Genomic DNA, 27,738 nt, shown 5'->3' on the forward strand with positions numbered 1-27,738 from the left:
TTCCGATATCTTTCAAATGTGCAATACATGAATCCCAATTACTTACATTCCTGATTTTTTTTTTAAGTTTATTGATTATTGAGTATAATATTATGCCTTTCAAAACCACTCCACTTCAAAGGAAGGCAACATTTATTTATATTCTCATACTCCATCCGTTTTTTATATATGACGTTTTATAGAAATTTTTTTGTTCCAAATTATTTGACGTTTTCAATTTTCTATGTAAAATTTATTACTAGTTAATACTAGATGACCAATAATATTATAGTTTCTATTTTTTTATTGGTTAAATTGTGGTTAGGTAAACAATTAATGATGTTTTTGTTTAGAAATTAAATATTTTTTAATCTATGTGCACAATCCTAAAGCGTCATATATAAAAAAACGGAGGGAGTACCAAACCATAGTCTATACTTTAGTTTAGACCATAACCAGGTATATCCAAACCAAACCGGAAAAGGAAAAAAATAATACTTGATCATTAACAAAATTACAGAGAAAGCTAGAGAATTACATGAAATCAAGAATGTGTAACAGATTTTTATCTTTTAAAAAGGAATCTACCAAAGATTATAAACACTAGGAATGGTAGTTTATGTGCCCTTCTCACATTTTTTTTTCATTGCTGAAACTACTGTACCAAACAAGTCCTTTGCCTTTTTTTGTGTGGACCAAAGATATATTTCCTTTTTTTCACCATTAGTTTCTGCTTAAACCGGTTAAGGATTCCAGCAAGAAGGTGGTATGCCTTGCTTCTCAAACCATTCAGGCATGCGGAACCTATCATAAAGTGTCGGTCTTACATCTTCTTCCTCTGAAAGTTGCTTCAGAAGTGGTAGAATAACGTCCAAAAGCTTCAAGTTTCACAATAGTTCTGATTAGTTTCAACACTAATAATAAACAAATGTATAAAGAGAAGAGTAGTAAAGTAATAGAGACCTGAGTGTCATTAGGCTGCCCGGCAGAGAATGCAATACATGGAATCCCATTTGATGGTTGCAACAGAAAACTGAAAGGATTGTTGTCAACGATTACAGTCCTAGACATGTTCTTTGATGTGGTTAACAGATCCTTCACGTGATCTCGGTATGGCCTAATTACAATGTACAAAAAAACCCACAATAAACCTCCCACAAATCCAGTTCTTGAAAGTATAAAACAGAGCAACCCTGATTCATTATATAACTTACGTGCTGACTGTTGAAGGTCGATAAAGCCGGTTGCTAAGCACTTTCCTTGTATCTATTCTATCCACAAGCGGTCTCGCATAACCTGTGTTCAAGAAACATATGTCAGGATTACAAATCTGAGTATGCATTTGAGGGAGAAAGTGAGAGACCTTCAAGACCAGCAGTAAACAGAACAAGATCAGCAAACTGGCTGAGTTTCTCCAAGAACTCGTGCAACCCTGGACGCTCAAACACCGTCACGTAATTGATCTTAGATTTACCGTCGCTTTCCTTCTAGACAACAAAGAGAGACACGTGTCATAAAAAAAAACGCCAAAACTCAAAATTGAGGAGAAACAAACCTTGTCAGATGACAAACACTCAAGCTCGAACCAGTTTAATCCAGCCTCAATGGCTTGATTGCGTAAAGCAGCAGGTAGACTAGAGGTCTCGTACGCACACACTAACGTCTCATCCAAGTCAAGAACTACCTACAAACACACACATCTTCAGTTACTAAGTCACCAAGCTAAGAGCTTCAAAAGGTCCCCTTAAAACATTTCACAGAAAGGGTAAAAAAAAATCAAACTAACTAACTCTTTCAACTCTCAACCAATCAAAAGGTTACACCTTTCACAAAGTCTTCAACACATTTTCACAAAAAGGTTTCACCTTTGAAGCAATGAAAGGCCTTTTGATTGAAAGCGTGTACCTTTAGTCTCTGGAACCGGTCTCCGGTGGCGATTTCCACGGTGGTGGGAGATTCCGGCAACTCGATGGATGGCAAGGGTTTAAAGCCATCGGCGGCGGCTTTAGAGGAGGAGGAAGAGAGGAGAGGATGGTAACCGACGGCGCGGAGGATCTGGAGGAAGATCTGGTAGAAGAAGGCGAGGCAGTTCATGAAAGTCTTCCACACTTGGAGGGAGCGAGGCGAGTAAACGACGTCGGACTGAGTCAACTCGGCCATGACTCGGTGGGGAAGGGAACTTGAAGAGGAAAGGAAGCAATCAAAGTTCTTCTTCCTTCCTTTGCTAAAATGATATGTTAATTTAATTAGAGAGAGAGAGGTTTGCCTATGGCGATGGTTCGATGAAGTCCTTTTGATAAAGCGACATTTTTATTGATTACGATCCACGCGCTCTGGGATTGTAATTATTGTTCAATAATGTTCTTGTCATAAGAAATAACTAAAGGATTAATTAAGAGAAATTTAAATACTATTCCGTCGTACAACAAGAAAAAAAACACCACACTCAAACATAACTAGATGAAATATAAATTTGACAACGAGTAATATAATGAACATTTCCAAACAATGATTTTACAATAAAATCCAATTTCATTTTAATGGATATTCTGGATTGGAGTATCAAATTAATCAAGGTATATTTCATCATTCATACTGATCTAACTAGATGGATGAAATGTTTTAATATATATTCATATTAGAAGGTTAGCAATATGCACACACACTATAAATTATAAGAAAATATGCACACACTAAAAATATAATATTTATAAAATTTAGTAATTACTGAATACTTTAAATAGTAAATACTAACTAGTATTCATATACTTTCCCAATTGCTCAAAGTTCAAAAGATCACTCAAATCTGATTATATTTTTTTTTTGGACATTTTAATAGATTTAGAGAACCAGCATTGATTATAAAACTTATTTAGTTTCTTTCACAACAAATTTTAATATTTACAATAGAGAAAGCTTAACAAACATCAAAATAGTTTCCCAAAAATTTGATACAGTAGATGACTAATTTGGACTATATAGCTGTACAAAAATGTTGAATTTTATCTGAGAATATTTTTTGATGTGGCTGTCTCTGCATTATATATAAAAGTTAAATATGAAAAGAAAAAAAAAGTATTTCTACAGCATAATTTTTATACAGTTTACAAATATTGATTTAGAAAATAAGGTTTCTAGCTACCATTTTAGATTATAGTTTTAAAAACTAATATAAAATTTGATTGATATTTTAAAAGGCTATAGATGAAAATTAAGTTAAGAAAATTATTACATCTCAACCAATAAATATTGTAATCTCTAAAAAATTTATATTTTGTAGTATTATCTTCTTTTTTTTTTTAAATATGAAGAGACTTACAGAAGCAAATAAAGCCTAAATATTTAAAACCAAAAGACCAATTGGAAAGAAGACGTGAAAGCATGTGCTTGTAATGAGAGTGGGAGTTAAAAGACAGATATTAGCCAATTGGAAAAAAAAAAAAAAAAACAGATATATCAATTGCACGAAGACGCTTCTTCGATCATTCGTTTTTTATTTATTTTGTGTATAATTTACTTTTCGTCCTTTTCTCCATGTACGCAACTTCCTTAACCTGACGTATATCCGGTTTGGTTTATTAAATTCGGCTCAACTCCCATTTTGTTTACAAATCATTTCTAAATTTTCTGTTATTGCCTACTCAATTCAACGGAACAAGATTGAACCAATTCGAGATACTTGACATATCAACAAATCGTTTGGCACTAATCTTCTAAATGTACCAATCCGTCAAAGTTGACCAATTCAAAACCATCATGTGGCACATGTTTCTTTTTTCTTTTAGATGTTTGCTCAATTTAATTTGATCCATTCATTGCTATTATGATGTTGAGACACACGTCTACACACACACGAGCACATGCGTACAACTTTAAATATTCAGTCGCTCTCTCTAATCCCACATCGACAATTATCATGTGAGATAGAAGGAGACATGTTTGTCCTATTTCCAAACCTTATCTTACATATTCATTTGGGTTGGTTACTTAAACAGTCAAAAGCTCGTTATTTCTTTCTAAGAAAAAGAAAGCTCGTTATCAAACTCCTTAAGCACAAACCATAGAGTAGTTAAGAGTAACAATGTGGCTGATGAAAAAAAAAACAATGTGGCTGATGATCAGTGATGAAAGTAGTAACTTATTCATCATCATCTTCAGTCTGCCGATTGATGCATATATAAAATTTGTAGTCAGGGCACATGCATGAAGGAACCAACATAAAATGCTCATCTGGTGGTTCATCGCTCACTTCAAGAACTCTTTCGAGATCTGATTCAAACCACAAGCGATCAGAGCAATATGAAAACAACTTGAAGGTGTAGGATAACTCTTCTTCTCCTGGTCCAATACAACTAGCATAGAATATTCGACCTTGTGGTGTGTCAAAACACTCTACAATAACAATCTCTCCTTCTCCTTCTCCTTCTGTAGTCTGTTCCTTGAGAATTACCCTCTTGCCACTCATGGGGTATATAAACACGGGCTTTCCACACTCAAACATATACGAGGACTCACAGTGTTTAGCAACGCTGTGTTCATATAAATCCTTGTTAAAGCAAACAAAGTCGCAGCTGGTGAAAGGGCAAGCACGTTTGGTAAAAGCACAGATCTCTAAATGTGTTGATGTTTCAGCAAAAGAGATAATCCCGGAGCAACCAAGTTCTACATTTGGACATGGAACTCTAAGTAGTTCAAGAACCCGTTCCATAGCTCTATTGCGTGAACGAGTTTTTAACGAGCATGTTGCACATTTTTGCTTCAACTTGTGGAGGCAAGTAAAGCATGCTATATGACCATTATCACACTGTATGGCAAAAAAATAGTTGTGTGAACAATGAAACGTATATTCAATAAAACATTTGGAAAACTTTGAATTTCAACTAGACGTTGTGAGAGAAGAAATGCATGTCATGTAGAAACATGTGAGAAATGAAACCTGGAAGATAGGAATGGTGAGAGGATTGAAGCAAAGAGGACACTCGATAGCATCTAGATCATGCAGCGTTGCCGTGCGTTTCTTCTTCCCCTTCGTATCACCCGAAGTACGTTGCCTCTTTTCCGATGTGCTGTTGTTTCCATCCTCGGAGAATCCTACCATTATCAGAGAGGCAAGGCTCGTTATCAAAATTCAGTATGAATGTATGATGAACCCCGAATCCAAAGCTGACCTAACTGATGCAGACAGGACCTAACTAAATGTGTTGTTGGGTTATTCAGCTACTGGGCTTTTTATTCTTCCTTTTATGATTTGAAAGCCCATTATCTTATAAAGTCCGAATGCGAAGGGGCAAAAGATTCTTTTTTATTCTTGTCTGCGCTGCCTCATCCTGAATCACAGGGTGAAATCATCTATTCCTGACAATACTGCTTATGCCATATTAAAAATCTCTTGTAAACATTTTTTTTAATTACGTCACCTGGAATTCGAACCTAGACCTAGACATAAAAATCTTTAAACATTGACTACTAAACCACGGTGTTTTCACAGAAAATAAAAAATTAAAAAAATTATATTATTTTCTTTCCTCGTCTACAATATTCTTCCCACCATTTCGAATCATCAGTCAAGTGTTATTGATCTATCTACATATCAGTAGAAATTTATGATCGAACGAAATTGAGTTAGATATGATCAAGAACTTAAAAGTATAATTCAATATTTATACAAAAGAAAACATAGTTCATTATTTAACATAATGTAACATCATATCTACATAAAATACACACAGTTCATTGTTTAGACAAGAAAAAACTCGTCTGTGTAAATTCAATGTACGCATGTTCTACTATCGAGGGGATCTAAGTTCGTCGATATGAGACTTGCTACGTGGACCTTGCGTACGTATGAATTGACGGTATTGATCATAGGTCGTGGAAGAGTAGAGAGCTGGTGAATCTTCGGTCACTAGCTCCTTCAATGGCTCGATTGGGATGTTGCCCTTTGGGTTGTAGAAGAATGCCAATGACAACCTCTCCTTTGCAGGGCTCACGATCACTCTGTGTTCTATGCTTTTGTATATTGAATTGGTCAACATCTAACCACACAACAAATTGCTCAATGTATGTTAAAAATTATATCAATCCAAATAATGCGAGATATTGAATATATATCCTGCAAAAACGACAATGATATCAACCAAAAAAGAAAGACCCCATGACATTTGTCTTTGGCCTTTAAGAAATTAATCTTTTTTTACCAATATGCAATTGTTAGATTTTGACCAAATGACACAATAATGACAAATACAAATAAACAATAAACGATTAGAAATAGAATCAACGAGCTATATCCCACGAGAAATATCACATAGAATCATATATCTTCCGAACTATGATCCAGCTGTATTTATCTCCAAAATAGTTTCAGATTTAATTTCCTATTTCTTAAAGTTCAAAATCTAAAATACCATAAACCATGATATTTGGTTTACTGTTTCTAAATTATACTATAAATCATGTTAAATAGATATCTAACCATATTAAAACTCGAATTAGATCAAATTATATAATCAAGTTCATGTTTTAATTTCAGTTAAATGTCAACTTAAAATGTTTACAATTAATATAAAAACAGTAAACCAATTATAATCACGTATGTGTCATATTAGTTTTAGATCTTAAACTTTGAAAACTTGGCTCAAACTATTGTTTCGTAGGAAATTAAATCGAAAAGTATTATTTTCAAGATATATAAAACGAGGTTATAATTTGGATGGCATTTGATATTATATGCTAGTTTTCTTGGAGAAATAACTAGTATACTCTTAAAAATACTATGCTTTGACTATGTACGTAGACGTGTTTGGTTTTAGCACGTTTAAAACATGTGAATATCTGTGAACTAGCGCAGTCGTTGAAATTGTTTTTGTCTGTTTCTTGATTTAGGACTCCTTTAATGGAGGCACATGCAGAATAAAACAATATTGCAGCGTGGCTTCATGCCAGCACCTAATTGACCCCATCAACATTATGTTTTTATATTCCATTAATTTTTTGACTAATTTATATTCCATATATTCCATTAATTTAATTTTAATAATACAGGAAAATAAAAATAAGAAGAAATATGCATGCACGTGCTTAATAACTTTATTAAAACTAACAACTTCAAGGATAAACGAAGACGAGAATCAAATCCCATCTACGTGATATTTACTCTATTTTTAGCCTAATAATAATTAAAAAAACAGCATAATAAAATTATATCGAGTGCTCGAATCTTCCCAACGAATGTTAATAAGTTAAACAACTAGAATGTCAGATTTTCTAGTAATTTTAGTGTCCGTTCAATGCTCCATGATCTAGTTATTAAGAAAATAGTTGATGTTAATTACACGAAAAAAATCAAAGAAAATATTCACCTGAATTTGGTCACCAATGTTAACGATGAGAGCATGAGGAGCTGGCTCGACTGTGATCCAAGCGTCGTCACATCCACGGACCTGAAGGCCGGCTACTTGCTCGTCCGGCAAAAGAATGGTCAATCCACCGGGATCGGAGTGTGGTGAGAGGCCGAGTGTTAACTCTGGCTGAGGGCACTTTGGGTAATAATTAACCCTTAAACATCCTCCAGGTTCCTCTTTGCCACCAAACGCATTTTGAAGGATGTCCTCTTGTAATCCCAAGTTTCTCGATAATATACTCATCAAGTTTTCGCACAGTTTAACCATTTCCTTGCAATAATCCTCCAATATTTCGCTATATACCTCAATAACAAGGTTACAATTTTTTAGTTTCAATTTGTCTCTTAAAATATATAGACCGAAATAAGTAGTATATTTCATCTTTCACTTGTGGTTGCGTTATAAACTTATAATTAATAATCCACTGATAAGTCGTACTAATGCGTCAGTGTTTGTTTTCTAAGATAATTATTTTGTATAGTAGCAACGTTGATTTATTAGAAGGTTTTGGACTAAAATACCGGCGATGAAGAGATAAAGAAGGCCACTTGGTGTAATCCTTCAAAGACAAAGGGCAGTAATGAAGATAATAGTAATCACTCCAATCAAGAATAGCTCCCTTCTCTACGCCAAGTCGGCTTCCATATCCCTCATAAGTTTTTGGCGAATTAGCATGCATGTTCTTAAGCTCCATGGGAAGATGAAAGAAGTCTCTCCATGTTTCTTTTGCTCGGTCCATGAGCTGAGGACTCATCCCATGGTTAACCACTTGAAAGAACCCCCATTCTTTACAAGCTTTTGAGATCTCGTCGAGTGTTTTCGCATGTAGAGTTATGTCGTTTGTGTATAAGCCACCTAAGTCAATGATGGGGATAGCGGCGGTGACAGGGTTGTGTTTGTTGTGGTGGTTTTGAGAGGGTAAGTTTGGACGTTGAGAGAGAGGCTTGACGTAGCGGTTTGGTATGGCTTTGAGGTTGCTTTGGGATAAGGATTGGACACGGACTATAGGCTCAGGCCAATCTTGGAACATGTTCATGGCTTTGGTTAGATTTTTGACTAAGATCTCAAAGAGATGAAAGAGGAGTCTGGGGATGAAACAAAGGAGTATTAAGAAGTTATATATAGAGAGAAAGATAGATTAAAAAGGGAGAGCTAGAGGGATTCATAATTACTAACTTGTCATATATTAACTTAAAAATAATATGTGCAATAACCAATATAATGATACAACGGCTGAAAAATTATCTTATCGAAAATAGGAAAACGGTCGAAGAAACATTTTGCTTGACTACATTATGGTGTCGTCTAACGGTATGTGGACTTTGGGAAGATTCAAATTCGAAACAACTTCACAACATTAAATTTGTATGAACACTCAGATATAAAATTAATTAATCAAAAATATTATAACAGAACAACAAATTTGTGTAACCGAAAAGGAGCATTACAGAAATAATTTTATAAATAATGTAGTATTTTACTTGTAATTTAATATTTAATTATGTATTCTAGTTATAATTTTATATTTCAGTATAAAATTTTATTAATTAAAATTACTGTAATATTTTATATATGTGCTAGTTATTTATAAAAATTCTATAGATTTACATTAACTAAGACAAATATAAGAACTAGTGTAAAATACAATTGATTTTAAAGTTAAGTTTAAAATTTTTTTTTTGGAAAACAATATTTTGAAATTTCAAATATATAGTTTTGCAAATTTTAAGATAGAATTTTTTTTAAAGATACTCCCGAATCCCGAAGAAAGTAAATTTAAAATAGTTTAAACCTCGTCATGAGAAGATGTAAATGAATACAAACCCCAAAACTTTTTAGTCATTAAATAAAGTTTTAAATTTTAATGTGTCTCAAGCAGACAAACACAAGTTAGGTCCATATGTATATATATCTCGATCAGTTCGGTTAGACTATAAATCTATACAAGTACACATACTAGAAGTCCTATTTTACTTCTTTTGTTTTTGTTTGAATAAATGTTAAACTAATTCAAAAAGAAATTAAACCGCTTTAGAACATATGTGACTCTGTTTACTGTAGGAAAGTCTCATCGGTAAAAGAAATTTATGTCCTCTTTTAAATATATTCGTAGTTATGTAACTTATTTTATTACTTTATTAGGACCAAAGCAAAACATTGGTTTTTATAATTGAGAGATTAGCTATTCAGCGAGCCACTGCTTAGACACATGCATGACAATGTAGAAACGACAACCGGGGAGATCTCAGGCACAGATGCTTACCAACATCATAAAAGTAAAATAAAAAGTGTCCAGACCGACGTTATTCTAAAATGTTGATGACACTTGTCGAGGAGGATCATTTACTGAACTTCACACGTTTTGTATTAGACTATTTAAAACAAGTAATACAAAAGAAAAAGAAAAAAAAAACACTTATTAAATTTAGATTTTTGGTGCAGATAATTTGAAAACTAAAATCATGTAATTGTGTGAGTGTGTAGAGATCGAACAAGCGGAATGATTGTTTATACTAAATCTAATCTATTAAAAGAGGAGTACAAAATTAGATTATCCCTTAGTTTTCCACTATATTTACAATGGTATGCCACTAAAGTTATTAATTAACCTATCTTTTAGGATTTTTGTCTTTTCTCTTCAATTAATGTATTTCCAAAATCAAATTCTAACTAAAAAATCATGGCAACAATAATTAATAAACTTAACTTTTAATATTTTTTGTCTTTTCCTTTTTTAATTATACATATGTGTGTCTGAAAATAATTAATTCCATATATACATTTTGTAATTACATACCTTATACGGTAATTATTTTACTAATTCCACATATACATAATAAATAGTATACAACAATTTTATTATACATAATCATAAAATTTTGATCCATAAAACCAGTTTATACAACAATTTTATTATATATAATCATAAAATTTTGATCCATAAAAAATAAAAATACATTTGTGTGACTTTATATGTCATATTCTAAATAAATGGATGATATAACTAAGGGGTTACATGATAAAATAAAACTACTCAATATAAACTATAAAATTATTGTGTTTAGAAATGTCATATTAAAAAAAAATTTAAATATATATTATCATTTATACAAATAAATATTCATTTATAAAAAAAACTAACACCTGCGCGGGTGCGCGGGTCAAGCTCTAGTTGTCTGTTAGAACACTAGTTTTTCTATGAATTAAATTACAGTACTTAAATATGGAAATAATCATGGGATTCTAAGAAACTTGATCCTAATATAAGGTGATAGCTATCATTTGTTTTTTTTTTTTTTTTTAAAAAGCTTCGATCATTTGTTGAGTCATATTCATATACAAATGATACTCTCCTTTTTATCAACAATAAATAAAATACCTCGAAAAACACTGATACAAAATCTTAAATCAATGAAACAAAATCAAAATAAATCATAACATAAAACAAATTTTGAGTACTACGTGCAATTTTTTTTCATCATTGTGTTTTTGATTTTGAAATATATTAGATTGCAAATTTAGTAAAACAATTTTTGAAATCCAAAGGATACTTTTTGGATAAACATTTCTAAGAGGCACTTTGAACATATTGAAAATCTCCAGTTTAGCTTAGGTAACAATTTATCATGAAAAAAATTGGAAACTTATCCATGAAACCTAAGCATTTGTAAGTTGAAAATGTGAGATTCAAATTTCACACAATATATATATATTGCAAATCTTGTTTAAGAATGGGAAAAACAAAAATGAAGTTACTATTTGTGTAAAGACAATTTTTTTAAAAAACTCATGTATAGCGTAGGACAAATTAGTTGAAGCTGTAACTATAGATTCTTGATGTATAATTAAAACTTTTGGGTTAAATGTATGTGATTAAAAAAGAAAGAAATCACACATTACTGGCTTTCTGTTGCCCTAAAACATCTCTACTATAAAGTGTAACAAATACTTAGTTTGTGAGCTATGTAGAGCCATTGCGTAATTTATTGGAAAAAGTCACTTTTCCATTAAATTGAAGGAGAATGATTGATATTGGCGTTAACTCTAACTTTCTAAACTATTAAAACAAAAGTACAAAAAAAAATAACTCTTATTTTTCTTAAAGAATTACCATCCTATGCCACTGGATTTAAATACCATTGTTTAAAAAATTATTAAACGTCCATCCAAATTAAATTGATAGACTTAACCATATTATTAAAACCAATGATATTCCATAACAGCTCCTAACTAATATTACGATATCAATCTTTACTTAACATCTCCTATTTTTCAGCTATTAAATTTCCTAATGCGACTTCAATTTTTTTTTACTAATTCGAATTTCCTTTAAAACCAATATATTCCAAATATCTAATGAACAAATTGTATATGGAATTATCGGTTATAGGAATATTCCTTCTATTGTACCACAACCCAACTTAAGTCTTTTTAATGTTACAAATCTAAAATATAATCGCAACTAACCAAATCAGATTTTCGTAATAAATGTGTAAAGTTTTATAATAAAAAAAATCACAATACCTATTCATCTATCTTATTAAGAACTAAAAAAATTGCTATTAATAAATAATGAAATATTATAAAACAATACTATATAAACAAACAAATTGTTTGTTTTAGTTAATTCACCTTTAGTGTTATATATATCTATGTTTCATTGCTAACTCATCATGATATATGTATATATACATATCTATATATTTGTATACATAACCGAGTAAGACAATTTGACAGTTTAAAACAATTAATAAAATTGATGCAAATAGGTCTGTATTGGTTAGTCGTAAAACTATATACAATCAAGCATATAAGAAAAATTATGAACAATATAGAAATTAAAAACAAATACCCGCACAGACGTGCGGAACAGAATCTAGCCCCCCTATATATTAAAAGAGAAATCACTTTAGTGAGCTCTAGTGACGTGTCGCTCATAGGTGAAGTTTCAAAAAAATTGTTATAATTTGATTGGTCGATTGTTTTTAATTTTTATTTATTTAAATTAGATCTAAAAATTTAAGGTAAGTCTAAAAACATTTAACATCACTTGCCATATAATCTAAAGAATATTACAAATAAAAATTTATGGCAACTAAATCTCGAAATTATAGAAAGATTAATAATGTTATATTTATTACTTTTAATATTTATAAACTATGAAATATAATGAACGAATTTTTATATAAGATAATTATAATAGTTTTATACTCTACTTGATGAATTGTATTCGAATATAATTATATAATAACTATTTTTAATATTACAAAATCCAAACATGTTTATTAATATGATTTTTAAATTATTTATCGTTGTTTACAGATTAAATTTATCAGAATTTTAAAATTATTTATATAATATTATAAATTATTTATAAACATATAAATCCTACTATATATTGATTGAGAAGTCACATAAGTGATTTTTTATTACGTGTTGATCATAAATGAACTCTTCAAATTGTTATAATTTGATTGACCGATGATTTTTAATTTTATTTATTATAATTATATCTAAAAGGAAAGGATAATTCAATTACCACTTTCTAAATAATCTACATAATATTAGAAATAATTATTTATGTTAACTAATTGTTGAAACTATGAAAAAGTAATAATGCGATCAATTTTTTATATATTTATAAATTACATAAAATAATAAAAAGTGTTTATTTGAATTGATATAATTATTTTATATTCGTATAGAAAGAATTATATTTGTATATAAAGTATCATAATAACTATTAATGTATAATAATTTAATTCATGCTTTATAAATCATTTATAAAAATCAGACGTTTTAAATTATTATAAGAGGTTCTAAGTCATTTATAGAAGCTTATACATTAATTTTTTTTTTTTTTTTTTTTTTTTTGTCATCAAATACAGACTCATACTGACTCTGTAAACCACTCCGGTAGATTTTGATCCATGTGAACGACAAACAACGGTTGTTTCCTGGCACTGCGTGCTAGGCTATCCGCTCTTGAATTTTGCATCCTTGGTACATAGATAATCTCCGAACGTGTGAAAACCTCTTTCAGGGACTTAATATCTTCCAAATAACTTGCAAATGCGGGCCATTCTTCTGGTTCCGAAACCATCTTCACCAACTGAGAACAATCCGTTGCAAATGTAACCTGAAACTGGCGTAAATTTTTCATACATTCCATTGCCCAAAGTAGTGCTTCTATCTCCGCATGTAGAGGGGATAGACAAGCTCGGACATTCCTTGCTCCTAACAACCCATCAAAGCCTTCTAAAGTACTTAGCCAACCTTGCCCAGAGAAAACTTCATTCTCCTTCCAAGAACCATCTGTAAAACACCATCTCCCCGGAATTGATGGGAGAGTCGTAACCTCAACATGGGACCCTATCCTGGTCTCGGTCAATACATGTGCATTAGCCCAAAGTGTTGACTCTGTTTCTGCTAATTTGAGCGTGTCTCTTGGATCCATGTCCATATTACTGAACACTTTATTGTTCCTTCCTTTCCAAATATACCAAAGTATCCATGCAAATTGATGGTCCTCCATCGGTGGAGAGACTCTCCAGAAGAGATGATCCATATTTGTAAAAAGGGAACTCGTTGGGAACATAGTTGGATTTGATGGTATCTTGGAGAGAGCCCAAACCTGAAGTGCAGGAGGACATTCAAAAAACACATGATTGATCGATTCCTCCTCCGCTCCGCAACGTGCACAGCAGGTGTCACCTTGTATTCCTCTCGCTTTCAGATTCTTCTTGACTGCTATACAACCTGTAACCAATTGCCATAAGAAATGTTTTAACTTTGGGGGGCACCGTATTTTCCAGCAGAAAGCCTTCAAAGCATCAACCGTGGGTCCAAACTTTAAAGGTGGTCTTTCCCTGTCTGGATAAACCCGTTCGATCTGATATCCTGATTTAACCGTATACTTCCCATTGTTTGTGAAATGCCATCCATCCCTGTCCACCATCTGGGTTTTACTCAGTGGTATACTTTCTATAATTTTTACATCCTGGGGATCTATTATAGCCCTGAGTGCATGCGAATTCCATGTCCGCGAAGTAGAGTCAATAAGAGAATCCACTGTGAGGTTTGGATCGAAAATATATTGATTTTTATTTGCTGGTCTCGGGCGAGTGGTTGGAAGCCATGGATCGTTCCATACAGATATAGATGATCCTGATCCCACCCTTTTGATTAGTCCTTTGCTTACCAGAGATCTAGCAGAAACTATACTCCGCCAACCATATGACGGAGAATAAGAGCGAATCGGTTCCAGGGGTGATGCATTCCTGTAATACCGTCCCTTAAAAACCCGGGAAAATAAGCTTATACATTAATTTAATTTATAAAATGTATTTTGAAAATTTATCCTCCTATTACAATATTTTGAATTTTTTTTCATTTTAATGGTAAAAATCTTGAACTATGTTTACTTAGTGTAAAAACCCCTAAACTAAAGATTTACTGGTAGTAATAGTAATTATGACCTATCAGAGTTTAATTCATTAAATAAAGTTAGTTTAGGAGGTTTTTTATTAAATAATTAGTTTGAAGGTTTTTACCCAAAACAAACTTATTTGGGGGTTTTTAATGTTAAAATTCATTATTATTTCCTTATTATGTATTATTTAAATCCTTATAGTGAGATTTATTTTATCAAAAACCAGTTGCAATCAACTGACGAGATATCTTCTTTCCTAATATCATGCATTTAATATTTGAATATATATAGCAAGATTTGAGTTACCAAAATTATGTATATATTATAATCAGAATGTCTTTAAAAATTTATTAGAAGATATTCTATCTCATAGCTGAATTAAAATTTATTAGAGGATATTATATCTCATAACTTCTCTTGAAAACTAGGTCATTTAGATACTTAAACTAATTTGCTATATAAATATCACGCCATCCCATTAGTTTCACGCATATATCTTTTAAGTTTTCATATGTTTTTGATCGTTATAATTTAAATTCTACTTTTGTGATCTTGCGCAGGTGTATGATAATCAATAAGTAACTCATAGACAGGAACACCATTAGTGTTAATTTTATGAGGGATTCTTCTTCTCCGTTTATTTTTGTTCTCTTCCTCTCTATGTTGTATCTCTATCTATATATTTGCATCAGTAGTGATTCAACTAACAAAACAGACGACTATGTTTATCCAGACTGATCATCCCTTTCGAAAAATGTAATTCTTTTTTTTATAAAGTTAAATCACTTATCAAAAATATAATATAAGATATGTATGCTAATCAAGTGCAATTTATTTATTGTGCGTGATTCTCCTCAGTATGTTTGAGAGCCAAAGGTAATCTCAAAGCTTTTTAAAAACTTTGAAACTCATTGACATTCTCCTATTAATTATATAATGTGTTATCTTTTGGAGATTGTTTACATCTTTAAATATTGTTTTTAGAATTACTTTTTTCTGACTCAAAGCTTAGAGAAGGAAACCCGTAAATCATCTCTGCTGTTACAATGAAATCAATGATAATAATTCTCATGTAATTCAAATCTCTCTTTTATATTTCATGGTTAATTTTTTTATTGGGGTTATGCGTGAAATATTTGTTTTTTCTCAATTATGTTTTTCTTATGTTTTAAGATTAGTGTTAAATGTGATCGTTTTCTAAACGTTCTAATTTATTATTTGTTCATATTAACATAGTATAAATATCAATATGTAACATCAAATCTTTCATATTAATCATATATATGTAATATAAGTATTATATAGTTGTAAATATAATATCAATTTAATATTAATGTTAATGCCGCAAATGTTAATGCCCGCACATGGGTGCAGGCGGTCCAGCTAGTTATACATTAAAGCAAATATGATATAAACACATTCTTTTACCAAAAAAAAGATATAAATTTACACCCAAAAAAAAAAAAAAAAGATATAAACACATTTTCGGTGTGAGATGAACTTAAAAAAAAGGCTAAGGTGATCTGGAAACTGCATGTATGCATTTCGGCGCCGTAACCAAATTCAGCACGGCGTTATCTCAATTTTTTTTTTTTTTTTGCGTTATCTCAATTTTATGTATTTGAAATTAAAGATTTATCTGTACGTCCGGTAAACAATTCATCTCGCCGCCCACCTTCGTTTATATGCGTACTACCATACCCGTTGAGATTCCGACATGCAGCACTACCATCGTAATGTCGGTTTTTGCAAAGACGAAAAATGCAAGACATAACCAAAAAAGTACATTACAAAAATATTCGATTCCAACAAGTAACTAACTCTCCAGCAGTATAAATAATCAAGCTACATCTATACTATTAAAAGGGAAGAATTTTTAAAAATCTACCTATGAAAAGTTGTTGGACCTATTTACTAAAAACTTAATATTTGATATTTACCTTAATCAATTAAAATATATCAATATCATTAAAATATGATCTTTCCTAATATTACTCCTACAATATTTCTGTATCCAACAAATTAATGTCGTAATCAGTTGAATTAGTTATGTTTTTGTCCATGTTATTTAGTTAATCACCAATATGCAATATCATTTACATATCTCCATTTACATATGATTTCCATTCCATCTCACATGCCTCATCGCCGTCAACTAATAAGTGGGTCTACATATGGATTCTATTAGTTTATACCACACAATCTTACTTGTGTGACACATCTATTAATCCACACATTGCAAATTTTCAAAACTAACACATACACTATTCTAAGTTTCAACCAACCCGATGCTAGCCATCATAACCAAATTGCACAATACTAATTTTATGTGAAATATATATGTTTTCCTATCTGAAAATCTCTCATACACAATATGCACATCTTAAATGTAACCAATTACAAAAACTATCACAACAAAGTATACCATTCTAAGTTTGTATACCAAACCATTATAACCAACCAGAATGATTTATATAACAATCTAACCTTCTTAAATAATTTTAATATTATTTTATGACATTTAATTATTCATTAATATTTTCTAGATTTAAATTTGACACAAAATATGACATACTCAAAAAAAATTGATAGGCAGTATTAAAACATAAATTATAGAAAAATATGACATACTCAAAAAACAATTGATAGGTAGTATTAAAATATAAATACATTTAACATAAATTATAGAAAAATGTTTAAAACATAAAAAAATTATCAATACAAAACAGGTTAAAATATATAATAGTTTGTTTTAAATTATACTATTAAAAATAAAATCAAAGCAAAATAAGTTAAACAAACGGGTTAAATAAATAAACGTGTAGGTCAAAATTATATGAAATCTTCAAAATTTTAGTCTAATTTAAAATAAAAAATAAATCATATAAATAACTTTAACGTAGATTATATAAAAGTTTTAAAATATATAAAATATGAAAAAATTATTTTTATTACATAAACAAAATTTTCAACTGAATATTAATCCCGCACTTTAAGCGCGGGTCAGAATCTAGTGGTTGATTAATATGCAATTACATGGTTGATGTCGATTGTTTTGTCATATTGGTCAAATGGGATTAGATTTTTACTAGTATAAATAAACATGACAATCTCGTTCCCATCCCATACCTATTTCGGAATTATATATATATATATATATATATATATATTATTCCATCTATTTCTCACACTTTTATAACTAACTCAATACATAGATGAAATGAACGACAAAAAAAAAATCGTTACATATCTGAAATTGTCTTATTTTGTTTAACATATGTATATGTTTATTTTATTTTTGATTCATCTTTATGGGACTATAGTTTTTTGTTTAAAATTTTAGTTTTAAAGCAATATGATTTATTTTTCCTATCTTAATTCGAACATATTTGATGAATTGGAAGAAACATAATCAATATATATTTACGATTTGAAAATTGCAAGCATATTTACTTGTAAATTTTTCTCAGTTTTGAAATTAGTTTTTAATAGAAATTTTCGTTTTTACCTGGTCTCACTATATTTATTTTGTTTTCATCTCAATCTTTAGTGATTTTATAAATAATTCTATCTCTTTTGTCTTTATCTGCTCTCGAAAGATATTTTTTTTAAATAATCTCGAAAGATTTTGTTTTGATTGTTTGTTTGTTCATGTATTGGTTTTTGGTCAATTATGTATTTTAAAATATATTTTGAACTTTGATCAAGTATTATACTATCTCTATATAATAACAAATCTCATTCTAACATTCTTTTTTTCATTACATGAAAAGTGTCAATTTAGTATTTCAATGCAAAATTATATTTATTTTCACCTAAAAATTAAATGCATATTGTATTGATTTTATAAATGATTTTATTTATCTCAAATATTATTTTTCAGATATGTGTATATAATAAAAAATTAAATACATTTCATTAACTTTTTTAATCTTTGTAATAAATGTCAAAGTGTCACTTATTTAAAAACAGTAAAAGTACTAATTAATGAATATTTATGTCCTAGCGGTAAATCAATCTTACACATGCACGTCAAAAAATGTATACATAGAGAATTTTATATTTGTTCTTCAAATTTCTATATACGTATATAATTAGGTTCCACAGAAAATCAAGTAGTTTGTTCTGCATTTAAAATTTTTTCTATGAAACAAGTTATTCCACAAACATTGAAGAAGGATCGAAGGTTAAACAATTGAAAAACAAATAGAAACATATTCTCTTATATTAATTTTAGTTAGGTAAATAAATATAAAACCTTAGATAATGATACCAAGGAAAAATAATCTCTATAATATTATTTGAGAAGTCAGTTTCTTACGTGTCGCGTTTAAGTTAAATCTCACTATAGTTGATTACACTTATACCCTTAATGAATTAAAAATATTACATTTAAATACTATTATTGAATTTTTATTTAGTTTTTTTTTAAAAAATTTCCAAATAACATATATAATAAAAAAGAAACATTATAAATTAAAAAAAAAAATTAAAACGAAAATATATGTATATGTAATATGATTTCATTAAAAAGAAAAGTTCACAAAATAAAAATATTTCATTTAAAAAATATTTTTAACATAAAATATACTTTTGAAGTAATAAAATATTTCTTTATATCTTTATTTTCTTAGATGAAAATATATATTTTCATATAATGTGATTTCATAAAACAACATTCACACACATAATCTTGATATTAGAAAAATAAGTATTATTTTTTAAACATAATTTTAAACAATACAAAAAATAATTTTTTTCAAAGTAATAGAATTAATTTTTATATATCTATCTATTTTCTTAGATGATTACATAAACTTGTATATGTTTAATTGACTAAAAATAGTTTATAATCAGTATTATTGAAATGTTTTATTTATTTTTCATATATTTAGTTGACTATAATATCTTTCAATTACAGTAAAAAAATCTATAAATTGTATTTTACTTATATACTATGATTTTTAAAATACAATCACCCAATTTTTTCAAATTTCTTATTTTTAAGAGATATTGAAAATAAAAAGAATTAACAATAAATATTTTTTGATCTAATAATTAAAAAATATTTTAAAATAACATAACACTATATACTTTAACGAGGTAGATATATTATATTTAATCATTATTAAATTTTCTTTTAAATTTTATGTTTTTATGTTTGTGGAACTTAATATAACTATAATTAAAATACTAAAGCAAATATGAATTTTCAGTTTAAAGATTGTTTAAAATAAATTTCAGTTTACCTTTTAATAAATCCAAAGCATAAAATTATTTAGAATTTATAAAATATTTTAATTATTGTAAATATTGATATGTGTTCATGAGTTTCCAAAAATGTATCACTAACTTATGTATGTAACTTTATATTGATCATCGCTTTATTTTCTGATATTTTGTTTAAAAAAATCAACATATAATTTGATAAATATTATGAAACATGCACATTTAAACGATAAACAAAATTAATCTCACTTAAGTTAATTATAGGGGAAATTGTCACAAATACCACATTCATAATACCACTTTTTATGTTTACACTAACCACTTTTACCCTCACTTTTAATAAAGGGTAAAATACGATTATACCCTTAGGGTTAACTAATCTAGACTTAGGGTTTAGAGTTCAGGGGTGGGGTAGGGTTTTTGGAATATGAAATTTATGATTCTAATAAATATATAAATACTTAAAAAATATATAAAAATTTTAAAAAATAGTTTCAAACATAATTTTCGTTTTTCAAAAAGAAATTTGAAAAAAAAATTAAAAAAAAATTAAAAAAATTCGAAAAAAAATTCAAAATTTTTTTTTTATAAAAAGTTCGAATTTGAAAAAGTATAATTCGAAAACATAAAAAAAATTTACATTTTTTTTTATTTTTTTATTTTTTTATTTATTTTTTATTTTTTTATTTAAATAATGATTTATTATATATATAAATAACAATGGCATAACAGTCTTTTGCCACTTAATGAAGAAGGTATTTTTGAAAATGTCTCATTAGTGGTGGTAAAAATGAAAAGTGGTATCATGAAAGTGGTAAACATGTAATTTCCCCTTAATTATAATAAAAATAATTATACTTAAGTTTGAATCCTAAAGGATATATGTGATTCAATATACTCACAACATGATTAACTCAAGTAATCCAACTTATATCTAAAACCATAGATTTAACTATAATAAGAATATATAGTTTTATAATAATAATTTTTTTTATAAATGTAAATTATAGGATGACTCAAAACATATTAACAAATGAAACTAAAATATCAACCAACTGTTATAATTTATTTCTTTTGTAAAATTTATATATATGCATGAAATTGTAGAATATTATCGTTATATTAACTTACATAATTTGGAATCAGACACTTTTGTTTATTTTATATTTCATTCTAAGCACAATATATCTTAAGTTATACATAATCTTCTTAAATATATTCATATATCTAAGACAACAACCAATGTAAATGCAAATAAGAAAATTATTCATATATTATATTTAAAACAAAAAAAATATTATAGTTGAATTCAGAGAAATATATGAAATCAAATATACGCAAATGATAATTAAATCGACTATAAAAAATAACAAAACCAACTAGATATAACATATCTAAAATCATATGTCTGATTAAAGTAATATAATATTATTAATAAAAAATTTGCTTACAAATTATAAATTAATTTAAAATAAATAACAATCAATTATTATAATATATTTTTTTATAAATATTTATATCCGTGCATGAGCACGGAAAAATCACCTAGTTATATGTATTTAGGTATCACGAATAATATTTTGTAATAGTCAGATTTGATATTTAACAACAAAAATATTCCTTTTTCACTTTTCTAATTACTTGACAAATTATGCCATTAATAAACTGAGGGAAAAAAATACTTCTCATAATTTTGTGAAGCACGCTTAATGCATTTGCTTCGATGACAATCTATATTAATCATATAACTATGGCTGTCAAAAAAAAATCATATAACTAAACTTTAGTATTTTAAGGTTGTGTTTTGCATATGCTGATTTCTAGGTTCTAACGATTTCAGTGAATGCTCATACAGATAATTACTATTTGAATCGGAGTATTTACAAGATGATTATGGGTTTAGGATAGATTATTGTGAGAATATAAAATTTTACAATTAGAAGTTTAACTAAGACATGAATAATATATAAAAAAAATTAAAATCAACTCTTTTATTATTAATTGATTTTAAATTGAAAACACATAATAAATCTGAATTTAATATACTAACAAAACTATATTAGGACTAATCCATTTAGAGCAATCTTATGGGTTGATATTGCATTGGGATATCCAAAACTAAAAAATATTGTTAGTTTAATCTGTTTTGTCTAAAAAAAATTAATTTTATTTTTAAATTAATTCAGTTGGAGAAAAATATATGGCCATGTCTATACTATTAAAAGAAAATCATTTTCAAAATCTATTTAAAAAATATTGTTCGACCTTTTTATTAACTAATTATTTTTTGGTTATATCTAATATTTTTCTAATTATCTTTACTTATACGGTAAAATTAATGTTGCTACCGATTCATATGCATTTAATAGTATAACACATTAAACCTTTTATAAATATGTTGATGACAGTAGCAATCACTTATGTCCTCAAGAGATTCACATACATTTAAAGTATAATAACACATCAGTAAGTACCAATTCATATACGTTTAATAATATTACACATCAAATAAATACCATTTATATATACGATAGCAATGGCTTCTATTTCCAGCCAAGATCTATAACTTCTGGTTTTTCTTCTTCTCCCTACCTCATTAACAGACAGCAAATTATTAATCAAACCACCTAAAACATAGCCTTCAAATCTCAAAATTTAAAATTTAACCAACGAACACCATAGCTTCTTCTCAAAATTATTTAACTAATTTGATACCAAATTAGGACTTTGGCTAAAAAAAATTATTATTATAAAATTAATTTTTTTATAAAATAAAGAAAATATAAAATTTTAAAATAGATTAACACTAATAAAAATAAAATAATATTGAATTATAAAATATTTTTATTTTTTAATCACTATTTCTACATTTTATTTATTGGTACATGAAAAATTTTATCAAAAATTAAGAATCACAAATCAAATAGTTTATTGGACTTTATTTATACTATTAAAAAAATCATTCTAAAATCAACTGTAAAAAAGTTGTTGCACTTATATATAACAATTTATTATTATTTCAAAATTGTAAATATTTGAAATGAATCATATTAATACTCCTTATTTCATATGATTCACTTCTTCTTTACAATATTTTTATCACTTAATATTATGTAGGTCCATATTGGGTTTGGATAGGTTATTTTGGATCCGGATCAGTTCGAGTCTATAATTCAAAATAAATTTTGGTACATAATGGATATGGGTCAGTTTGGGTATTTAGAATCAGAAAATATTCAAAGTATTCGAAAATCTGAAAAACCAAAACACAAGAATCTAAATAAATACCTCAAAATATTCAAATACTCAAAAGCCCAAAATTTTATACGAGGAACCAAAAATATCCAAAGTTTTATTCTAATAGTCGAAATATAATTTTAAAATTTTGGAATTTTACTGAAGCCCGAAATTATAACCAAAAATCCAAATCTAAAATCTAAAAAACTCTATAATACTGAAAACATATACAGAATATCCAAATATACATAATATACACAAAACATTTCAGGTACTTTGGGTAACTGGACTCGAATAAAGACCTGCAGGTCCAAAAACAAAACTCAGTATGTAGTTTCCTCGATCCCAAACATGTATTTTCGTGTTGGTTTCGGTTCAGTTTTTGGATCCAGGTAAAATACATGTGCCGTTGTCTCTTACTTTCTCTTCCTATCTCTCTCTATTTTCTTTTCCAAAATCTAATTTCTCTTTTTTTTTTTTGTTATTTAGCAAAAAAAAAAGCCCAAAAGTAAACCGGAAGGTAATTTTTCTATTTTCATGGATAATATCAATAGCGAACAGATGATCCTGTCGGAAATTGGTCGTTTAGATGATAGACAGCTAAAAATTGGGAGCACCACCTGAAGACAAAGAAGATAGATAGTTCACAGCCCTCCAATAAATATAAGCCACGTATCACTGACTGCTAAGCGTCGCCGTGTGATTGGACTTTTATGATATAGGTTAATCTTGTGATATCGACTCTTATGTGGCTACTTGCTTTATTTGTGGCATTCTATAAAACACGCAGTAACATTTTTTTTTTTTTTTTTTCAGAAAAATTTATAGCGACTTGTAGATTTTAGAGTTTTCTTTTTGGGCAGTGAAAGTATACAGCGGCATGAGCGTGTTAAATGGTGCGGAACTGAATAATAGTTTCCATTCACAATAGTTTTATAATTTATGCTCAATCGCACTTGATAAGATTTTATTGAACCGCACTTATAACTATAACACACCAATTATGTCGTGAGTTTAATTATTATAGTGCGGTACAACATAAAAATATATTTTAATTTTTTTCTTCTAAAAACTAAAAAACAGTGAATATCATTTGTATTTATTAATTCAGTTTTATTTGAGGCAAAATATTTAACTAAATTATAATTTTATTTTATTATTTAAAGATATATTATATAATGCAGTTAACTTTGTTACCATTCAAACTTTATTAGAAACTGATTTTTTTATGTTAACTGCTTATGTTCTACAATATGTGTTTTTCTTATAAAACCACACTTGAACCGTACCACATCATATTATCCGTTTTATCCGCACTGCTCAACTTACTGTAATCATTCGGAGCCTTGGTTTTGAATATCTGATTTATTGTCTATTCAAGATTATTTTAATGGTTTTTCTCAAGATTAGAAAACTTGTGTTTGTGTATTTTCACCAATTATCCAAGAAAAATTATAAACCGTATTTGCTTGGGGGATTTTATCTTCAAAATCAGCATGGTCCACAAAAGTTTTTTTTAATTATTAACTTGAAAATTCAAATGGATTGAAAACAATGATATATATTCATATTTATGAGTTTTGTTTACATAATTATTGAAGTCTGATATTATTTTGCAACTTTTGAACAATTAAATCCATCTCGCCGAAGATAAAAATGTAAACCTATAAGTGGTCGATTAATTTTTTCTAAAACTATGTATATGTAATATAAATAACTAAACCACAAGATATAGTATTTCTAGGATTTAAGGGTATTTAAATAGGAAATAGACAAATATAAAAGGTAATCATTTTAGAGAATTCTTTATAGTTTTAATTTTTGGGGATGTATTGAATTGAAATTTGAAATGATTTAATTTTTAATGAGTCTTTAGATGATTGTAGATGAATCTGAGAATTTAGTGTGATTTTTGTTAAATAACTTAAATTTTGTTCAATAACGGTAGATTTCAAAGTGTTTTTGAAATGACAATTTCAATAATACTGAATTTTAAAGTGTTTTTCAAAATCTACATTTGAATAACAGTAATTTTTTTATTTTAGTACAAATTACTTTAAACTCTTAGTTGAATATATCTCCTGTAGTTTCTTGTTATATAGAAAAGTATAGAGCATGGATATTTTAGTCTTTGTTTACGTTTTGTTTAGATTTTGGTATCTAAATATTTGTTTATGTCCAGGTTTTAAAAGTTTGTGAAGCACATCTATATATGTATGTGGCATTGTTATAAAATAAGAATTTAGGTCATTCATATACGTAGACCAAATATAATTTTCCACTTTTTCTGATATTAAAATGAAGACCTAGCTTGTACCAAATTGACTATTTCACTAGTTTTATATTTTAGCAAGAACAAAATTTTATAAAAGATATAACAGAAATATACGTTAAAAGGAAGACATATATACAAAAGCTAACAGAAGTGATTGGTTTAGCTCTAGATGCTTTTTGACAGCCAAAATATAGTTTATAACCATATATATATATCAACCAATTAAACTTTTATCTTGTTAAAAAAAAGAGCAAATTAGCTCAATATACTTAAAAGGGTGAGATACCATACAAATGGGAGAAAATGGTAATGATGGGGGAAGAAAATTGGAGGGATTTAGGGTATAGAATGCAAATAGGGGATACTTGGTGTGTAGAGAGTACAAATTCTCTATAAAAAAAATCAACAGAAAGAAATAAAAAGGCTACAAAGAGCTTTATTTTCCAGAGTAAAAATTAGTTATTTACAAAGTTACATCAAACAAAAATTACAGAAAATAAATTTACACTTTAAATTTTATAGCAAAAAACATAAAATTACGATTCATTCCGGTCATCTCCAAGATGTCCAAAAATTGATGTTGATACTTTATACAGAGAGTGTTGCTGGAAGCCATCTTCAAGTAGAATATAATTTCTTTTCATTATTTCTTACGTATATTCGTTAACTAATTAAGCACACATGCCACAAATTAAACAACCTTAATCAAGTTTTTTTGTTAATTATCAAAGTAATAAACCCTAAACACATAAGCATTGATGTTTGGAACAGTTGAAACCTATCCTACCGATTCGAGACTCGAGCAGCTATGAACCAGTCATCTGTAGTTGTAACAATGATTAGTATATTATAGCCGCGTATGTCAGCTCCTCTTCTGGATAAAATCATATTTAAGATAACAATGATTTTCCATATTGACGAAGCGAGATATAAAGTTGAAATGGCAAATATAGCTTTGGAATAGTACAAGTTGTATACGCAACTCCAAGATAAACTTCAATTTTCACGTGCTGTAAAAGATGAAAGCAGTTATTCAACAACTTGGTCAACTGGGTATTATGAACACACCAATTGGCAAAGCGGAAAAGTGAGATTAAGTGAAGCATATCGTCATCTTCAAATATTAGTGGTTTCTGAGTCATTTTCTATAACTAGGTCAAGATTCAATAACCAAACAATATAATAAGATTAATCAACCAAATAAACAAGTGGTTTTAGTTTCTAAGATCCTCTATAGGATCATTTAAAAAAATGTAACATTTAGTTTTTACTAAATTTAAAGAGACTCTACTAAGGTATCACTTAATTACTATGATAATTTAGCTTACGTGACAGCTAGGGATGTTGTCATGGGCAAAAAAACCCGGCCCGGCCCGAACCCAAACTAAACCCGCCCAGAAAATACCCTAAACTATAAAACCCGAAAAAACCCGGTACTATTAGGGTAACTCGCGAAAAACCCTAGAACTTTAGGGTTACCCACGGGTACCCGAAAAAACTCTTTTTTGAGTTTTGTGGTTTTTTAGTTAAAGTTTTATAGTTTTAACTTAAATTTATATGTATTGAATATTTAATTTTAATCATGTTTTGTATTAAATTTGATTAATTTTCAATTATCAAATTTATTTTCTGTATAAAGTAACAAATAAAATTTTCATCATTCATAATTTTCAATTTGCAAATTTATACTATATCCATAATGTAAGTAAATAAATAAGTTATAGAAAGTGCAAAATTTAATAGTGGGCATTGTATGTTTTGATTTATACATCTAATTTTTGATTTCAATCATTTAAATCCTTAAAAATTAGGGTAAAAGTAGTCCTTTCAATTATATATATATATATATTTAAAAACCCATAGGGTACCCGAAACCCGATAGGGTAAAACCCGAACGGGTAATTTATAAATCAAGACCCGCCCAAAATAAACCCGCGAATTTTGAAAACTGAATATACGGGTTTTGGTTTTTAAATTCCAACCGGGTTTAGGGTACCCTATGGGTAAAAACCCATTGTTAACATCCCTAGTGACAGCTTAAGAATCAATTGAAAAAGTGTTGTTCCAAATCCAATTACTAAGGAATATTATATTAACATAAAATATAAGAAGCATATATTTTTTCCTTAAATAAAAACTACGGAATTATGATTAACATATACTGATAATTAATGACTATGAAG

General features: G+C 28.4%; 3 protein-coding genes and 1 long non-coding RNA gene across 5 annotated transcripts in view; 1 reads left to right on the forward strand and 3 right to left on the reverse strand.

Moving 5' to 3' along the window:
- Nucleotides 1-397: 397 nt before the first annotated feature.
- On the reverse strand, nucleotides 398-2,262 carry LOC103841497 (CTD small phosphatase-like protein). Of its 2 annotated transcripts, none has more exons than XM_009118041.3 (6): nucleotides 1,885-2,262; nucleotides 1,535-1,663; nucleotides 1,343-1,463; nucleotides 1,194-1,275; nucleotides 943-1,096; nucleotides 398-857 (listed from the first exon to the last, which is right to left on the reverse strand). In XM_009118041.3, exons 1-6 carry the CDS (start codon nucleotides 2,137-2,139, stop codon nucleotides 723-725), a joined length of 876 nt encoding a protein of 291 aa, XP_009116289.1. In that variant the 5' UTR covers nucleotides 2,140-2,262; the 3' UTR covers nucleotides 398-722. The 2 variants fall into 2 exon arrangements, with proteins under 2 accessions (XP_009116289.1, XP_009116288.1); XM_009118040.3 differs by having other exon boundaries at nucleotides 1,343-1,466; nucleotides 1,885-2,261.
- A 260-nt stretch (nucleotides 2,263-2,522) lies between these two features.
- On the reverse strand, nucleotides 2,523-5,384 carry LOC103841498 (E3 ubiquitin-protein ligase SINA-like 7). Its single transcript, XM_009118042.3, has 2 exons — nucleotides 4,916-5,384; nucleotides 2,523-4,783 (listed from the first exon to the last, which is right to left on the reverse strand). The coding sequence occupies exons 1-2, from the start codon at nucleotides 5,075-5,077 to the stop codon at nucleotides 4,118-4,120; spliced, it is 828 nt and encodes a 275-aa protein (XP_009116290.1). The 5' UTR covers nucleotides 5,078-5,384; the 3' UTR covers nucleotides 2,523-4,117.
- A 232-nt stretch (nucleotides 5,385-5,616) lies between these two features.
- Nucleotides 5,617-12,491, reverse strand: LOC103841499 (probable 2-oxoglutarate-dependent dioxygenase JRG21). The gene is made up of 3 exons (XM_009118043.3): nucleotides 7,904-12,491; nucleotides 7,341-7,677; nucleotides 5,617-6,014 (listed from the first exon to the last, which is right to left on the reverse strand). The coding sequence occupies exons 1-3, from the start codon at nucleotides 8,416-8,418 to the stop codon at nucleotides 5,766-5,768; spliced, it is 1,101 nt and encodes a 366-aa protein (XP_009116291.1). The 5' UTR covers nucleotides 8,419-12,491; the 3' UTR covers nucleotides 5,617-5,765.
- An 8,212-nt stretch (nucleotides 12,492-20,703) lies between these two features.
- The window catches only part of LOC117128386, a 31,056-nt gene continuing 24,021 nt past the window's right edge, over nucleotides 20,704-27,738 (forward strand). Inside the window, exon 1 of the long non-coding RNA XR_004451684.1 lies at nucleotides 20,704-27,584. This is a non-coding gene — a long non-coding RNA (uncharacterized LOC117128386). The remainder of the gene's footprint in view (nucleotides 27,585-27,738) is intronic.

The sequence above is a fragment of the Brassica rapa genome, chromosome A09 (assembly GCF_000309985.2).
Source record: "Brassica rapa cultivar Chiifu-401-42 chromosome A09, CAAS_Brap_v3.01, whole genome shotgun sequence".
Classification (NCBI taxonomy): Eukaryota; Viridiplantae; Streptophyta; class Magnoliopsida; order Brassicales; family Brassicaceae; genus Brassica; species Brassica rapa.

What these genes read in the sequence shown, in the direction of transcription:
- LOC103841497 (XM_009118040.3), bottom strand. Translation starts at nt 2,139, where the DNA reads ATGGCCGAGTTGACTCAGTCCGACGTCGTTTACTCGCCTCGCTCCCTC. An exon ending in AGTGTTTGTCATCTGACAAG is followed by an intron (nt 1,467 to 1,534) that starts GTTTGTTTCTCC and finishes TTTGTTGTCTAG; the next exon opens with AAGGAAAGCGACGGTAAATC. An exon ending in CGACCTTCAACAGTCAGCAC is followed by an intron (nt 1,097 to 1,193) that starts GTAAGTTATATA and finishes CATTGTAATTAG; the next exon opens with GCCATACCGAGATCACGTGA.
- LOC103841498 (XM_009118042.3), bottom strand. Translation starts at nt 5,077, where the DNA reads ATGGTAGGATTCTCCGAGGATGGAAACAACAGCACATCGGAAAAGAGG. An exon ending in TCACCATTCCTATCTTCCAG is followed by an intron (nt 4,784 to 4,915) that starts GTTTCATTTCTC and finishes TTTGCCATACAG; the next exon opens with TGTGATAATGGTCATATAGC.
- LOC103841499 (XM_009118043.3), bottom strand. Translation starts at nt 8,418, where the DNA reads ATGAACATGTTCCAAGATTGGCCTGAGCCTATAGTCCGTGTCCAATCC. An exon ending in TCTTTATCTCTTCATCGCCG is followed by an intron (nt 7,678 to 7,903) that starts GTATTTTAGTCC and finishes TGAGGTATATAG; the next exon opens with CGAAATATTGGAGGATTATT. An exon ending in ACATTGGTGACCAAATTCAG is followed by an intron (nt 6,015 to 7,340) that starts GTGAATATTTTC and finishes TTGTGTGGTTAG; the next exon opens with ATGTTGACCAATTCAATATA.